The sequence below is a fragment of the Oryctolagus cuniculus genome, chromosome 5 (assembly GCF_051225735.1).
Source record: "Oryctolagus cuniculus isolate XC-2025 breed Fujian yellow rabbit chromosome 5, ASM5122573v1, whole genome shotgun sequence".
Taxonomy (NCBI): domain Eukaryota; kingdom Metazoa; phylum Chordata; class Mammalia; order Lagomorpha; family Leporidae; genus Oryctolagus; species Oryctolagus cuniculus.
The window spans coordinates 138677516-138695169 of NC_142871.1; the positions used below are offsets into that span (position 1 = coordinate 138677516).

Sequence of the window (17654 nt, forward strand, 5' to 3'; positions counted from 1 at the left end):
AGCCTATGATTTGCATTCAGACATCCATCCAGTGCCTGCGGAACACAGCCACGTGGACCATGCTGCTGATCCTCTAAACTCAGCCTGTTCCACCCAAATGGATAAAACGCCCCCTGAAGATCTGTGTCTGCTTCTCCTTATCCCCATTGTCCCAGGCACCCTTTCCAACCTGAGAGTTTGATGCCACCTCCATCTTACTCCTGTCTGACTGCCAGTGCCCTATCAAGCCAGCTCATTCCTACAAGCACATGGTCTTTCAATCTGTAAGTTTTCCTCAGCCCTTGCCAGAAAAAGACCTCATCTAGGGTTATGGCAACAGCCTCCCCAAGAGCGTCCACCCTCTTCCTTCTCCAAGTCTCCCACAACACTGCTGTCAGATCACCCTCCCTAAAACATTCAACATTCCGTATGGCTTACTCTGCTGTTTACAAGATTTCAATCTGGCCTTCAATCTCTTCCATAGCTTGAAATTATCCAGCGTTCTCTCTTCAACCTTATTTCTAACACAACTGAATTATTCCTTAGTCTCATCCCCAGGTTTCAGCTGTGACAAATATTAGCCCTGCTTCCCCAGTCTCCTCATATTAGAAACCAGATGGTTTGCAGTCTGTCATGAGTTTCAGGCCACTTTTAGGCTTTCAACCACCTCCAGGCTTTTCCCACCATGTCCTCCCTCACCCTTCACATCTGCCTCTCTGACTGATTGAATTTTACCTAGCTTTCAAAGCCCTCATTAATTCACCCCTTGCTTCAGCAGGAAGGGCTCGCTCTGTCCTCTGGGTTGGATCAGAGCAGTGGGTTTCTAAAACAGAGACCCAGGCACTCCTTGGAGCAATGGTTCTCATTCCTGGCTTTGAATTAGAATTGTCTGGGGGAACATTTAAAAGTCCCAAAGCCCAGATCACATCCTAGGCCAATTAAATTGGAATCTCTCGGGGTGGGACTCACACATCCCAAGGTGATTCCAAAGGGCAACCAAGGGTAGAAAGCATAGGCTTAGAGGACTTCCCAGGGCGAGAGGGGAGATTGAAAGGGGCTTCAACCAGGGCACACATCTTCAGGAGAACAGCATCTCCTTTGTTCCCTTTATCTGCATCCCCCCTCTTGATCGATGCATGCATATTACCCTGTGAGCTGTTTGAGGCAGGGGTCAAATCTGGCTTATCTCCATATCAGATAAAAATCTTTGAACTCAATTGAAAGGAATTTGGCAGAGGGAGAAATGATTCCTTATCCTCACCGAACTCCCTCTGCAGAGGCGCCATTGGCTTCTGCACCCACAGTGGCTCTTACCCCTCTGGTGTAGGGCCTCCATCCAACAGAAGATGCTCTGGTCACCTTTAACATCTACCTGGCTGCTCTGGTTCCCCGTGATCAATTCTGGGCCACTGCCTTTCACTTCCACTCTGTCATTCCATGATTTTTGATGCCTTCAATATCCACACTGAACACGCAGTACCCCGCTCAATGCCTGCCTTTCCTGGCCCCCAATCATCTCTTTCTCCCTGCTTCCCAGCCACTCTCTCTCTCCCTGTGTCATACTCTCAACTTGGTTACCACCCGTGACTGCCACCCCTGCAGGGTCCACCCCCCAGTCTTTTCATGTCACCCCGCCCCCAGCCTCCCCACTTTAAAAGTTCTTCACCCCCACCTGGACCTCCCATCTTTGATTCTCTCACTTCTCGCTGTTGTTGGATCCTTCAGTTTTTCTCACTTTCCTCGTGACCAGGTTTAGGTTCTGATGTTTCAACACTGCACTTGCTTCTCGGTCCTCACCCCATAGTCTTGGGCCCTCTCCTTCCAATACGTTTTACCCATGGTTAAACCTACTCTGTGTGATCCATTCTTGCACCCAGTAGCAGGGCTTGTCTGGGGGAAAATGCATAGTCATAGTGACAGGTCTCGCTTCCTGTGGGCCCTTGATGTGGCCTGGCAGCCCACATTTCCCTAACCAGTTCACGGTCCCCAGACGAGACCACAGCTTTACAAGATGAGAGTCCTTCTTCCCATTTTAGCAATAGAGTAGAAACTTTCAGAAGAGAACTTGCCTGTGGTCTCAGCACAAATCCACCAGCCTACATGCAAAGGGGTGACCTGCCTCCAGCCTCTACCTCCTTTGTACTTTGGGATCTGGTTCCTTCTCACCTGCTCAGGGGTGTAAATCTGAAACTTTCTGATTATGTGGAAGAGACACAATTGGTTTCTCCTTCCTCACTGAAACCTCTCATCAGCACACAAATACAGTGTAATAATGTATTTTGTCTTTGAAAAGAAAGAAGAAAAGCATTTGCTATTTACCTGTGTAGTAAAAGTACAACATTCAGAGAAGTGTTTATCCCTTGCCAGAAAGGGAATTTTTAAAAATTTATTTATTTATTTGAAAGTTAGAGTGTCACAGAGAGAGAAGGAGAGGCAGAGAGAGAGAGAGAGAGTCTTCCATCTGCTGGTTCACTCCCCAGATGGCCACAACAGCCGGAGCTATGCCAATCTAAAGCCAGGAGCCAGGAGCTTCTTCTGTGTCTCCCACACAGGTGCAGGGGCCCAAGAACTTGGCCATCTTCCACTGCTTTCCCAGGCCATAGCAGAGAGCTGGATCAGAAGTGGATCAGCCGGGTCTCAAACCGGCGCCCATATAGGTCAGGGCGTTAACCTGCTGTGCCACAGTGCTGGCCCCAGAAAGGGAATTCTGATTGGAGAGAGACATACAGAGGCTTCAACAATAGTGAGAAGCTTTTTACTTTTTAAATAATATATTTATTTTTATTTATTTGAAAGGCAGAGAAAGAGACAGAGATAGACATGTAGATACAGATTGTCCACCTGCTAGTTCACTCCCCAGATGCCCACAATATCCAGGCAGGGCCAGGCCAAACCAGGAGCCCAGAGTTTCAACTGAGTATCCAATGTGGGTGCCAGGGACCCAAATACTTGGCGTCATCCTCTGCTGTCTTCTAGGGTGTGCATTAGCAGGAAGTTGAATGAGAAGCAGAGCTGGGATTCAAACCTGGGCACTCTGATATGGTATGTGGGTGTTTCAAGGGGTGTCTTAAACACTGTGCCAAACAGCTGCCCCAGTTTTCACTTTTTAAGCTGCACAGTGTTTATTAAATCATCCTTTGAGCCGGCGCCGCGGCTCACTAGGCTAATCCTCCGCCTAGCGGCGCCGGCACACCGGGTTCTAGTCCCGGTTGGGGCGCCGGATTCTGTCCCGGTTGCCCCTCTTCCAGGCCAGCCCTCTGCTGTGGCCCGGGAGTGCAGTGGAGGATGGCCCAGGTGCTTGGGCCCTGCACCCCATGGGAGACCAGGAAAAGCACCTGGCTCCTGGCTCCTGCCATCGGATCAGCGCGGTGCGCTGGCCGCAGCGCGCCGGCCGCGGCGGCCATTGGAGGGTGAACCAACGGCAAAGGAAGACCTTTCTCTCTGTCTCTCTCTCTCACTGTCCACTCTGCCTGTCAAAAAATAAAAAAAAATAAAAATAAAAAAAAATCATCCTTTGAAGCACACGCGTATGTATTCATATGTAATTTTGCATGTATGAAATAATTCACATGTTTTGTTGTTTTCACAATTTTTTATTTCAAGGTTTTGAAACCTCTTATCTAGTCCATTGATTTTAAAGTTGTCAGAAAACCTGCATTTAAGAATATTTGTTAGAGTCTTTTTTTTTTTTTTTTTTTTTTTGACAGGCAGAGTTAGTGAGAGAGAAAGAGAGAAAGGTCTTCCTTCCATTGGTTCACCACCAAAATGGCTGCTACAGCCAGCACGCTGAGCTGATCCGAAGCCAGAAGCCAGAAGCCAGGAGCCAGGTGCTTCCTCCTGGTCTCCCATGCAGGTGCAGGGCCCAAGCACTTGGGCCATCCTCCACTACCTTCTTGGGCCACAGCAGAGAGCTGGACTGGAAGAGGAGCAACTGGGACAGAACCAGCGCCCCAACCAGGACTAGAACCCGGTCCTGCAGGCAGAGGATTAGCCTAGTGAGCTGCAGTGCCTGCCTGTTAGTCTTTTTTATAAACCTGATTGAAAGTGTTTTTAGGAACTACAAAGCTGTGGATGATGAAAGACTTTAAATAGCCATGGTTAAAACTCATAAAACTCATTAACCAACAAGAACAGGCGCTTGCTTCCTCCACACAATATTTTAGAAAGCACCTGTAGGATTTTATAAACATTTATCCCTTTTAGGCCTTTGGGCCTTTTTAATTAAGATAACTATTATGCCTGATAACACAATAAGATCATTAGACTTTTGAAACTTTTTTTTTGAAAGATTTATTTCTTTATTTTGAAAGTCAGAGTTGGCCGGTGCCGCGGCTCACTAGGCTAATCCTCCACCTTGTGGCGCCGGCATACCGGGTTCTAGTCCCGGTCGGAGTGCCGGATTCTGTCCCAGTTGCCCCTCTTCCAGGCCAGCTCTCTGCTGTGGCCAGGGAGTGCAGTGGAGGATGGCCCAAGTGCTTGGGCCCTGCACCCCATGGGAGACCAGGAGAAGTACCTGGCTCCTGCCATCGGATCAGCGCGGTGTGCCGGCCGCAGCACGCCAGCCGCGGTGGCCATTGGAGGGTGAACCACCGGCAAAGGAAGACCTTTCTCTCTGTCTCTCACTCTCACTGTCCACTCTGCCTGTCAAAAAAATAAAAAATAAATATATATATATATTAAAAAAAAAAAAAGAAAGAGTTACACAGAGACAGGAGAGGCAGAGAGAGAGAGAGCAGTCTTCCATCTGATGGTTCACTCCCCAGTTAGCCACAATGCTGGAGCTGCACCAATCCAAATCCAGGAGCCAGGAGCTTCTTATAGGTCTCCCACGTGGGTGCAGGGCCCAAGCACTTGGGCCATCTCCTACTACTTTCCCAGGCCAAAGCAAAGAGCTGGATTGGAAGTGGAGCAGCTGGGTCTCAAACCCATGCCCATGCTTCAGGCCAGGGTGTTAACCCGCTGCACCACAGAGCCGACCCTCCTTTTGTAACTTTTGGACGTATGTATCAGTAGCACTTTACATTATCATAAATTCAAATTTAGTGGCACTTCACATCTTGACAGTACCTTTAATATAATCCAAATAGTCTAATTAGTTGTTGTCTCTATGAGATGAGAAATGTATCCTTTGACATTTCCAACTGGAAATATCAAAGTCCAAAGAATTTAGAACTCGGATTTTTTGCATGCCTGTTAAAGATACCAAGAAGGCTTACCTTACCTGGTTGGGAGGGCGGTGCTGTGGCTCAGCTGGTTAAAGCCTCAGCCAGTGGTGCTGAGTTCAAGTTTATGTAGGTGCCAGTTAAAGTCCCAGCTGCTCCACCTCCGATCCAGCTCCCTGCTAAAATAGCTTGTTGAAATAAGTTCCCTTAGCATCATGACATAATATAGATCAGATTTTTATCATTATTATAAAGTGATCACTCAAATACTTTAGCATAAGTACATAAACAAGCTATAACTCAATTGTTCATAAACAATCAGAACTTAATAGGGACAATAAATTACTTCAACAGAACACAAAATCTGTATCTCCGGTCATTTGAAAAATCAGAAATGAAACCTTAAATATAAGTGTTAGCAAATGGAATCATTCCATAACTTGGGACAATTTTAACAAAGTCAGAAGTAGGGAAGAGAAGAGAGCTTACTGAAGCTGGCTAGAAAACTGACAGAGTCATCAATTAAACAAAACTATTATAAGGAGATGCTGCAGTTTCTAAACAGATTTCAAAATGAGACATTTAAGACTGTTTCCAAATATTTACTAACATATATGTATTTTTAAAACCTTATTGCTTTAACAGAGGATCAATTTCTAATTCTGTGTCAATCAAAGAAAAATAGATTGCTAGCTTATAACTCTTTCTTTCATAACTCATCTGCTGCAACTTACTAAAACCTTTAAGTATTTTGTTCTGTCTTTTCCTTTCCAGTTTAGAGTAAACTAATCATTAGGACAAAGTAATTCTTACAAATCTTGTCCTTTATTTATTCAAAAAGACCTCTTTCCTTCTTACCCTTCCTTACCAAGAACATATGTTCATGCTTGTGACCTATTTTCCATCTGCTGATTTTCTTGGCTTACATTGAAATAATCCTTTAAAGGTCTCCAAATTAGGACAACATTTTATAAATAAAAGAACATGTCAAATTTCATGTTCTTAGCTACTTTTAAGGAGTTCTGAATTACTTTTCATATACGGATAATTTATGAAAACATATTTGTTAAAAAACCCAAATGGTTTTTTCATAGTTTTTTTTAAAGATTTATTTATTTATTTATTTATTTGAAAGGCAGAGTTACAGAGAGGCAGAGAGTGAGAGAGAGAAAGAAGTCTTCCATCTGATGGTTCACTCCCCAGATGACTGCAATGGCCAAAGCTATGCTGATCCAAAGCCAGGAGCCAGGAGTTTCTTCCAGGTCTCCCACACGGGTCCAGGGAACCAAGGACTTGGGCCATCTTTACTGCTTTCCTAGGCCATAGCAGAGAGCTGGATGGGAAGTGGAGCAGCCGGGACTAGAACTGGCGCCCACATGGGATGCCAGCACTGCAGGAGGCTGTTTTATGTGGCATGCCACAATGCTAGCCCCTTTTCATGGAATTTAAGATGCTAAGAGTACTTAAGTTTACTTTTAGAAACGATTATTTAATTTACCTTTATCTAAGTTATACATAGTAACTATACCTCAATGACTGAAGACACTGAGAAACTAATGAATACCATCCCTTTATCTGAATTATTTGTCTTTAGGTCAAAATTGCCTTCTTATGATCTCAAATAGCTGATATGGGTAAATACACCACACCCTGACCTGCAAACACAGGCACAAGTGTATTCACAGGTATTTTTAAATTTAAAAACTCCTTTGACCCAGCTCTCTCTGCTGCTGCTCCACTTCTCTCTTTACTTTACAGCAAGACTTCTCACTGCTCCCACTTTCTCACTTACTGTTGTGTCTTGCATTGCTCTCAGTCATGCTTTCAGCCCTACCAGTGTACCTCAACCACATGTCAGGGTCACCGAGGACTTTCACATTTCTATACCCTAGGGTTCGAGGTCAGTTCTCATCCCAACTAGAGTCTAAGCCAGGATTTGTCCGTTTTCGGACTGTTGACATTATGGGCTGGAGAATTGTTGTGTCTGGTGGGAAGGGGGTGCTGACCTGTGCATTTTCTTGCCAAATGTCTCCTGAGTAACCACATGCCTTCCTTTCTCTCTCTCTCTCTCTCTCTCTCTCTCTCTCTCTCTCTCTCTCTCTCTCTCTAAAGCAGAGAGACAGACAGACAGAGATCTTCCACCCATTGCTTCATTTCCCAAGTGCCCACAACAGCCAGGTGAAGCCAGGAGCCAGGAACTCAACCTACCCCTCCTACATGGGTGACAAGGACCCAAACACGAAGCCATCACCTGCTGCCTTCCAAGATGCATGGTATTAGGAAGCTGGAACCAGGAGCAGAGCTGCGACTCAAACCCAGTTGTCCAATATAGGATGCAAGTGTCCCCAAAAGGGTCTTTACAACTGCACCAAATGCCCACCTCAGGGCCACATCTTGACCAGTGTTTTTCAAGAGTGGGTGATCCTTGGGGCTGGCACTGTGGTGTAGTGGGTAAAGCCACCACCTGCAATGTTGGCATCTCATATGGGCACCAGTTCAAGTTCCAGCTGCTCCACTTCTGATCCAGCTCTCTGCTATGGCCCAAGTCCTTGGGCCCCCGCACCTCCGTGGGAGACCCAGAAGAAGCTCCTGGCTCCTGGCTTGGGATCGGCACAGCTCCGGCCATAGCGGCCATCTGGGGATTGAACCAGTGGATGGAAGGCCCCTCTCTCTTTTCCTCTCCTTTCTTTGTATAACTCTGAGCTTCAAATAAATAAATACATTTTTTTTAAAACGTGGGTGATCCTCCAACCCCACGCCCAGAAACATTTGGTAATGCCTAGAGATGCTTTGGGTCATTGAAACCTAGGACAGGAGCTGATGGTGTGGCGTAGTGGGTTAAACCAGCACCTGTGACACTGGCATCTCATATCAGAGATCCAGTGTGAGTCCCAGCTACTCCACTTCCAGTCCAGCTCCCAGAATATGACTGAGTCGCTTGGGCCCCTGACATCCGCGTGGGAGACCCGGATGGAGTTTTAGGCTCCTGGATTCAGCCTGGGCCAGCCCCAGCTGTTGCAGTCATTTGAGGAGTGAGCCAACAAGATGGAAAATCTTTTTCTCTGTCTCTCCTGCTCTCTATTGTTCTTTCAAACAAATAAATCTTTAAAGGAAAAAAAATAGACTCGCTGAGTGACTGAATGGAATGATAATTGAAATGAAATAATACAAATGAGACACTTAGTCCAGTGCCTGGCCCCGTGGTCAGGTCCATGGCCACTGCTTGGTGAAGGGTAGCTCTGATCACAAAACACTTCGCTGCGGAAGCGTTGGCCTTTCACTGTCCCCCTCCTGCCTGAGAGCCCTGCCTATAAGGAAGCCCAGCAACATGTTTTGGGAGGAGAGGAGGGAGGAACAGTTTTGACACAAATCACAGCAGAATTAAAAACCACAGAAACCACCAAAACTAAACAGAAGGAGAAATTTATTTAGCCTTTGGAAAGCTAGAATTGTTGTCTGTCATGCTGACGACAAATGGCAGATACTAAGTGCAGCATATGGTCCATATGGCAAGTGTGCAATGCAGGCGGATGTGAGAGTATAAAAACTTCCAACGGGATCAGTGCCTGGGGACAGGACAGCATGAACTGAGATCGGAATAGCCTGGGACAGTTGAGATTGACAAGCTGGGGGTGCATAATCCTGGGTGTAGAGTGGCCTCCCTTGTCTCATCTCGCCTGCCTTGCGTTGCTTCCTCCACTGGTACAGGGAGCAGCTTGACATGACTGGAGCCATCTTGGGTGTAACCACCTTGCCCTTTAGGCAACCCTGACAGTCATCCCAAACCTCATGGGATAAATAAAGCCCGGCCTGCCTTGCCAGACTGGCTCCTGTGGTGTCCCCTGTCTAATGCCTGGAATGATAATGTTTCTTGAGAAAATCCAGGTACACTTAGGTTAGCTGAGAGCTTTATACAGCTTAACACATAAACCCCTCACTCCTGGCTGGGGGTGCAGGGATTCAACCTCTCACGGCTGACAGAGAAGGGGTCTCTTGGTCCCTCCCACATTTGGTGACTAGTTTTTTTTTTTTTAAGATTTATTTATTTATTTGAAAGTCAGAATTACACAGAGGAGGGGGGTCTTCCATCCGCTGGTTCACTCCTCAGTTGGCTGCAACAGGCGGAGCTGTGCCGATTTGAAGCCAGGAGCCAGGAGCTTCTTCCAGGTCTCCCATGCAGGTACAGGGGCCCAAGCACTTGGGCCATCTTCTGCTGCTTTCCCAGGCCATAGCAGAGAGCTGGATCAGAAGTGGAGCAGCCGGGACTAGAACTGGCACCCATATGGGATGCCAGCACTCTAGGAGGCGGCTCTACCCACCCCACCACAGCGCCAACCCCAGGTGACTAGTTCTTGCACACCAGGTTTTTCCAGAACAGCCTGCTATAAACCCCTGCAATCTCTGCATGTCAAGTTACAGCCGTTTTTCAACGCTCAGCTCTCTGCATCCCTCTGAGACAGCAGCAGATCACTCGTTAACATTTCATCCTTGCATCTGCAGCGTTTGCTAATGTGGCTGCTCTTTCCCTTATCGGACCACCGCTGGGGCCCTTAGCATTCGTCTCCTTATCTCACTTATGGATTCTAAGTACTCGGTAAGGAGTTATCTGTAGGTCAAAATTGCCTTCTTATGGTCTCAAATAGCTGATATGGGTAAATATACCACACCCTGACCTGCAAACACAGGCACAAGTGTATTCACAGGTATTTTTAAATTTAAAAACTCCTTTGACCCAGCTCTCTCTGCTGCTGCTCCACTTCTCTCTTTACTTTACAGCAAGACTTCTCACTGCTCCCACTTTCTCACTTACTGTTGTGTCTTGCATTGCCCTCAGTCATGCTTTCAGCCCTACCAGTGTACCTCAACCACATGTCAGGGTCACCGAGGACTTTCACATTTCTATACCCTAGGGTTCGAGGTCAGTTCTCATCCCAACTAGTCTAAACCAGAGTCTAAATCAGGATTTTTCCTTTTTCGGGCTTTTGACATCAGTAAGGATCATTGAACAAATAAGAAAAGAATGAAGGGCAGGCATTTAGCCTATGAGGTAAGGCCAGTCAAGTTGCCCACATAGGGGCCAGCTTTGTGGTGCAGCAGGTTGAATGCCAGCATCCCAAATCAGAGCTCCAGTTCAAATCCTGGCTGCTCCTCTTCTGATTCAGTTCTCTGCTAATGTGCCTAGGAAGGCAGCAAAATATGGCCCAGGTCCTTGGGCCCCTGCCAACCATGTGCACCTGGGTTCCTGGTTTCAACCTGGCCCAGAAAGTGGATGGAAGATCCCTTTCTCTCTGTCTCCCAGCTCTACTCCCCCTACCCCAACCCTGTCACTCTGCCTTTCAAATAAATACATCTTGTGGGGGGAAAAAATGACCATGTCCTATGGCAGGGTGCCTGGGTTTGAGTCCTGGCTCTGGCTTTTAACTCTAGCTTCTTCTCAATGCAAACCCTGGGAGGCAACAGTGATGGCTCAAGTAATTGGGTTCCTGCACCCTCATGGGAAATCTGAATAGAGTTCCCAGCTCCAGGCTTCAGTCTGACCCAGACCTGAGCATTTGAGGAGTGAACTGGCAGATATGAGCCACTTCCTCTCTTTCTTCACCTTTCAAACATTTATTTAAAAATTGCTCCATGGCCGGTGCTGTGGCTCAAGGCTCAATAGGCTAATCCTCCGCCTGTGGCGCTGGGTTCTAATCCCTGTCAGGGAGCCGGATTCTGTCCTGGTTGCTCCTCTTCCAGTCCAGCTCTCTGCTGTGGCCCAGGAGTGCAATGGCCCTGCACCTTCATGGAAGACCAGAAGAAGCACATGGCTCTTGGCTTCAGATCAGCGCAGTGCACCGGCCACAACAGCCATTGGGGAGTGAACCAATGGAAAAAAGGAAAACCTTTCTCTCTGTCTCTCTCTCTCACTGTCCACTCTGCCTGTCAAAAAAAAAAAAAAATTGCTCTTAAGTATTAGAAAATAGAAGGCAAGTCGTTAAGATGTTGCTTGGGATGCCTGATTTGAGTCCCAGCTTCGCTTATAATCCAGGCAACTGCTAATTCAGACCCTCGCAAAGCAGCAGTTGATAGCTCAAGTACTTGAGTCCCTACCATCTTCGTGGGAGACCCAGAAGGGACTTGGGTCCTGGCTTTGGCCTGCCCCAGCCTTGGCTGTTGCAGGCATTTGGGAAGTGAACCAGTGAATGGAAGATCTCTATCTTCCAGTTTTCTTTCTGTCTCTCTGTCTTTCTTTTCTTTCTTTTTTTTTTTTTAAGATTTATTTATTTTTATTTGAAAGTCAGAGTTACACAGGGAGAGGAGAGGCAGAGAGAGAGAGGTCTTCTATCCAATGGTTCACTCCTCAATTGGCTGCAATGGCCAGAGCTGCGCCGATTTGAAGCCAGGAGCCAGGAGCTTCCTCTGGGTCTCCCACGCAGGTGCAGGGGCTCAAGGACTGGGCCATCTTCCACTGCTTTCCCAGGCCACAGCAGAGAGCTGGATCGGAAGTGGAGCAGCTGGGTCTCGAACCCGCGCCCATATGGGATGCCAGCACTTCAGGCCAGGGCGTTAACTCGCTGTGCCCCAGTGCCAGCCCCTCTCTGCCTTTCAAACAAAAAATTTAAAAACAAACAGAATTTTTAGAAATCATAGTTATTATTCAGAGTGTAAGAATCATATGCTCTGTGTGTGCAAGAAGGAAGGAACACCCACCTGCTTGCAAACCGGCTTGCACCAGCTCCTGAATCTCTCCTAGGGCTCTGCCTCCCAGGTTGGATTTTTAAGAGCATGGGGAGTGGCAGGAGGTGGTTAGTTCCTCTGAACCATCTTGGAAGGCTTCAGGTGAGATGTAAATGTGCTGATGTGCAGGTAAATCCCCAGAAACTTGTCACACGGGGGTTCCCCCTCAGACTGATCTTCAGAAAGGCAGAGAGCACCCCTTCTAAGGGCCTGGAGGGAGGGAGGATTATGCCAGAATGCAGCTCACCTTCCACAGTAACAGAACAGAATCAGACCACCCCTTCCTGTCCTTCCAGGCTCCCAGATGGCTCTTTGACCTTTTCCAAGAACCCCACTCTCCCAAGGGTCCTGTGAGCTCCTCTCACCTGAGGCTGGGGAGAGGTCTCCAGCACAAGGTAAGTCATGTCCCAGCTGCATACACCGGACCTGGGGGTGTTGCTGCCATCAGTCCCTACAAGATCACAGGGAGGGCTAGCAGAGGACACGTGCAGTGAAAGGAAGGGGGTGGATCGGTCACTTGGAGAAGAAGATTCCTTTTCATATCTTCCCCTCAAGACTGCAAACCATTTCCTTCTCAGATTTTTAGGGCCAAGAGGAGAGAGACATTTCTTCCTCCTCACTTCCAAGTCCAGTCTTTTAGCCTAAAAGGTAAGCAATTTTTCACTTGTCATCCTCTTTTTGTGTCTTCCGCAGATGCTGTGCTCTCTCGCTAGGCCCAGGGGTATAAACCTCACAAGCTGTTTCTCTCCTATTCATAGAGAGCTGAGCTCTGGTGTAATAAGACTCAAGGGACAGGGAATTGGACAGGGAGCAAAGGGCGCATCAGTCAACATTCAAGCACTATTCCTCGTTTCTGAGTCTTCATTCACACCCTGACCCCTTCTTACTTCTATGTTCCTTGAGTTGACACCTGGGGGAATCCTCAGGCCCCTGGTAGTCTTCTCTGGGGCCCTCTAAGTCTTCTTCTAAAAGTTTAAAATCTGTGTGTTCATATGGATGGTCATTAAAAAAAAAAAAAAACACATCTTGGGGGCCGGCGCTATGGTGCAGTGGGTAAAGCCGCTGCCTGCAGAGCCAGCACCCTGTAGGAGCACTGGTTTGTGTCCCGGGCAGCTCCACTTCTGACCCAGCTCTGTGCTATGACCTAGGAATGCAGTAGAAGATGACCCAATTGCTTGGGCCCCTGCACCTGTGTAAGAGACCTGGAAGAAGCTCCTGGCTGCTGGCTTCAGATCAGTGCAGCTCTGGCCACTGTGGCCATCGGGGAGTGAACCACCTGATGAAAGACCTCTCTCTCTCTTCCTCTCTCTCTCCCTCTCTCTCTCTCTGCCTCTCTATAACTCTGCCTTTCTAATAAATAAATATATCTTTAATAAAACCACATTTTTATTCCTGATGACTAAGTTCAAGGAGGACATATATTATTTGTCTATGTACCCTTAATTCTTAGCAGGCTGCCTGGCACATTGTAAGTGCTCAAGAAATATCTGAGTGAATGGCAAAAACACGAAAGAAAGAGATAAGACCCCTGCCGACTGGAATGCTGGAACGGAAACATACACATGCAAAGCAATAACAGAACATTACAGAGTGATACATTTGTACATTGTACAATTTCCTTTCGTTGAGAGCAGCTGAGTGATCCTCTCAGTTAAGGTGTACATAATACATATTAGCAATCTTGGGCTTAGCAAGTTAAGCTTCCCCCTGTGATGCTGGCATCCCATATGGGCACAGGTTCTAGACCTGGCAGCTCCACTTCCACTTCCGCTCCAGCTCCCTGCTAATGTGTCTGGGGAAGTAACAGAAGATGGCCCAAGGAGATGGAAGCCCCCCCGACTCTTCTAACAATTTCACACACACACACACACACACACACACACACACACGTATGTAAAGCAATCTTTCCCCATGGATGAGAGTGTGATCAAGCCATTTGTGACTCATTCTAGACTGACATTCCTTCCTTGAAGTTCCTGGAATGGGAAAGGGAAGAGGTTTGTGGAAGAGGTCCATTCTCAGTAGGATCCTGGGGACCCCGAGAGTGAGTTAGTCATTGCAGGAAGCTGTGGCAGTCGACCAAGGTTACTGTGGCACAGAATCCAGAAATAAAATGTGAGGAAAAAGTCCAGGCTGGTGATCTGAGGCTCAAGCACAAATCAGGGAGAGAACTGGTTGCTTCCTTGTTTGTTTGAATTTCTATTTATTTTTTATTGTAATTTGAACAGCAGAGAGACAGGGAACTACCAATGTTGTTTCGATCTCCAAATGCCTGCAACAGTCAGGGCTGGACCAGAGCAAAACTAGAAGCCTGGACTCAGTCCTGGTCTCCCACGCGGGTTAACAGGGACTCAGGTACTTGAGCCATCACTGGCTGCCTCCCAGGGTGTTCATTAGCAGGAAGCTGGAATCAAAGCAGAACCCAGACTTGAACCCAAGAACTCTTGTTGCCGTGCAACACCCCCAACTCGACTGCTGACCTCAGGGTGAAGGAATAGGTATTTATTGCAAAATGTAGAGCAAGGAGCTGGCAGCTATTGCTTAATTCCCAGGCTCCCCTAGGAGTTAGGGGTCAAGGTTCTTACAGATAGGACTTGGGGCTGAGAGGTGAGTGATCAGCTCATGTACAAATTCCTGGTTGGTCAATGATGCTGTGACCTTCGTTTGTTTTGTCAGCAATGCCCTGTCCTTTAGGGAACGTGTGATGGCCAGGTGGCTTTCGTTTGGTCTGGGGGGTGGGGGTGGGGAGTAGTCATTTTCTGCTCCAAACCTGGGATTTCCCTGCCTGGACCCAGAATTCCCCTAAACAAACCCCTCCAGACAATACTGGCCATCAAGGTTTATCTATTGGAGAAATAAATGACTCCAGTGATTAGAAACTTGTAAGGACAGCTATACAACTCTCTCAATTCGAATCCTTTTGCTAAAGGATAGGAAAGGACACCCCAGACTAAGGGAGACAGAGGCTGGGTCCTGCCTTTACATTATAGGAGTTCAGTCTGCCACAGGACGTGGTTCTCCCAAGCAGTGTTTTAACCCCTGCACCAACGCCCTCTTTGAGAGAACTGTTTGTCACAAGTCTCAGGCTAATGATCAACCTGCTCCCCCTCCTGGCTGTCCCAGCACAGTCCTTGTACTCCGCGGCGCCGCGGCCGGTGTTAAACAAGCTGAAGAGGAAATGAAAGTGAGGTGCTAAGAATACGATTTGGCTTCCCTGAAGAGAAGGTGGCCCTGCCTGTGCAGGTAGCTGGGCAAGCAAGTCTGATTCACAAAAGGACCTGCACCTTCTATTAGGAGGACAAGGAGGACCAGTTTTTCACTGCTACACTCAGTGGAACGGGTTATGCCAGTTATGCTCGCGAAAATTAGGACGAACTGCTGGGGCACAAAGAGGATGAGCAGTTTCTAGCATCTTGCTATCCAAAGCCTGGTGGTTCCCGGACCCAGCAGCCTCAGGGTGAAGGAATAGGCGTCTTCCGGCTGCCTGTAGAAATGCAGAATCACGGACTCCGCTCAGACTTCCTAAGTCAGAACCTGCAGTTTAGCAAGTTCCTCGGCGGATGCGCGTGCACTTTCAAGTTTCGATAGCACTGAGACTGCTTAACGATGGAGGGGCTTGAACGGCGGAAGCGTAGGGAGAAGCCTCAAGGGGTCCCCGCGAGCGAACCGAGCAGGCTGGAGAGGAAGAAGCCTGAAGACTCGTCCCGGAGCAGCCCGGACTGAATGGGCAAAGCTCGCCGGGATCTCAGAACAGAGGAGTGATACCACAGGAGCGCCCGATAGCGCCAAAATGTCCGCAGCCACTGCCATCCACCACCACCCCGTCCTTTCCCCTTCATCCTGGTCCACCCTGATTTCCCATTCCGGGCTTCTCCACATTGAGTAGCCTGGTTCAAAGGACCGCGCCGGGCTCGGTTTGATTCTGTCGAGTTCTGTTGCTTCGGCCTAGCTCGGTTGCTAAGGTCTGGCGCTTCGCGGTTGCGGAGGAAATGATGTCACTACCAATAGGCGTGCTAGGCAGCTCCTCCCTCCTCCCGACTGGCTGTCAGGAGTTTGACTCCTTCGTGGTCTCGCAGGCTGCAGGGTTTGTTAGTCTCTCTCCACCTGCCTCCGTGCCCACCTCTGCCCCGCAGCGTGTCCTCCTGGGCAAGACTCGGAGCGCAGCACTCATTGAAGCATTTAGCTTCGGAAGAAGGGGCGCTTCGGAAGGAGAGGTGATTCAAATGGCCACGTTCTTGCCGCCTTGCTACACGCGCTAACTGCCTACGCGCTTTTTGACCTAGTCGGGTGTCCGTAGTAGGGGCGGCTCCCCGAGCCGCAAGGAATTGTGGAATTTATAGTTCTAAGCCAGGTCTGGGGAAAACGGGGTCTCGAGTAGGACCGAATTTTGGAGCAAAAACAAACAGAAACAATCGAGAACTTTCAGGGCCAGGGTCTCGGTGGCAGGATGGGAGGAGCCGGAAAAGCATCATGGGCACGGATCGCGCAGTCAGTACTGTTTTGGTTTTCTTTTCAGGTGCTGACTTGAGCCTGCAGCATCCCTTTCGACTCCAGCAGGTCAGCCCGGGTCGGAGGGCCCAGGCAGCCAAATGGAGACGCCACCGGTCCTTCCAGTGGGAGAGAAGGATGCTTCTCCACCGCAGCAACCGTGGGAACAGGACTCCCGGGGGAACCTTGCTTCGGCTACTCAGATTAGGCTGCAGCCCCCAGAGCCTCCTACTCAAAGCCTTCAGCTGGGACTGAGTCCAGATCCAGCCAGCCGGCGTCTGGAGCATCCTCGCGGGACCCCAACACAGCTCGCCGGGCCTGAAGGAGGCTCTGATACGTCTCGGGGATCACCCAGCGAGGCGCCAGAGCCCCTGCGCGCTCCCGACCTCTGGCGCTGTCCCGATGGGAGCTTTGTCAAGAAGATCATAACCCGCGGCCGCGGCCTGGACAAACCCAAGCTGGGCTCCCGCTGCCGGGTGCTGGCTTGCGGGTTTCCTTTAGGGTCAGGGCCTCCGGAGGGCTGGACGGAGCTCACTATCGGCATGGGGCCGTGGAGGGAGGAAGCTTGGGGGGAGCTTGTAGAGAAATGCTTGGAGTCCATGTGTCAAGGCGAGGAAGCAGAGCTTCGGCTCCCTGGGCACTCTGGGCCTCCTGCCGGACTCACGCTGGCCTCCTTCACTCCGGGCCGGGACTCCTGGCAGCTGCAGATCAGCGAGAAGGAGGCCTTGGCGAGGGAAGAACGGGCAAGGGGCACAGAACTGTTTCGAGCCGGAAACCCTGAAGGGGCTGCCAGATGCTACGGACGGGCCCTTCGGCTGCTGCTGACTCTCCCCCCTCCGGGTCCCCCAGAACGAACTGTTCTTCACGCCAATCTGGCCGCGTGTCAGCTGCTGCTAGGGCAGCCCCAGCTGGCGGTCCAGAGCTGTAACAGGGTCCTGGAGCGGGAGCCTGGCCACTTAAAGGCTTTATACCGAAGGGGGGTTGCCCAGGCTGCCCTCGGGAACCTGGAAAAAGCATCTGCTGACCTCAAGAAGGTGCTGGCCGTAGATCCTAAAAACCGGGCGGCCCACGAGGAGTTGGAGAAGGTGGCCAATCGGGAGAAGAAACAGAAGGCAGGGCTGGCTCAGGGTCTGCGCAAGATGTTTGGCTGATTAAAAGTGAACAGAGACAGGAGCCTGTTGAATTGTGTTTGCTGTAGGATGTGGTGGTGGGCAGAGCGGAGGGGAGATTTCAGCCCCTCTCCCCCAGCTTTGCCCTCCTGGAGGAGGTGGCGCTGATCTCAGGGGGCCGCTTTTGGGGGGCGGGGCG

At 49.2% G+C, this 17654-nt stretch overlaps 1 protein-coding gene and 1 long non-coding RNA gene across 3 annotated transcripts; both read left to right on the forward strand.

The window, feature by feature from the left end:
* Positions 1-11451: 11451 nt before the first annotated feature.
* On the forward strand, positions 11452-13216 carry LOC149126730 (uncharacterized). The gene is made up of 4 exons (XR_016233470.1): positions 11452-11987; positions 12155-12253; positions 12437-12506; positions 13007-13216. It is a non-coding gene; the product is annotated as an uncharacterized LOC149126730 (long non-coding RNA).
* Positions 13217-14979: 1763 nt separating this feature from the next.
* Positions 14980-17519, forward strand: FKBPL (FKBP prolyl isomerase like). 2 transcript variants are annotated; one of them, XM_089334238.1, is made up of 2 exons: positions 14980-16072; positions 16375-17519. In XM_089334238.1, the coding sequence occupies exon 2, from the start codon at positions 16448-16450 to the stop codon at positions 17495-17497; it is 1050 nt and encodes a 349-aa protein (XP_089190364.1). In that variant the 5' UTR covers positions 14980-16072; positions 16375-16447; the 3' UTR covers positions 17498-17519. The 2 variants fall into 2 exon arrangements, with proteins under 2 accessions (XP_089190364.1, XP_089190365.1); XM_089334239.1 differs by having other exon boundaries at positions 14992-15820.
* The last annotated feature ends 135 nt before the right edge of the window (positions 17520-17654 follow it).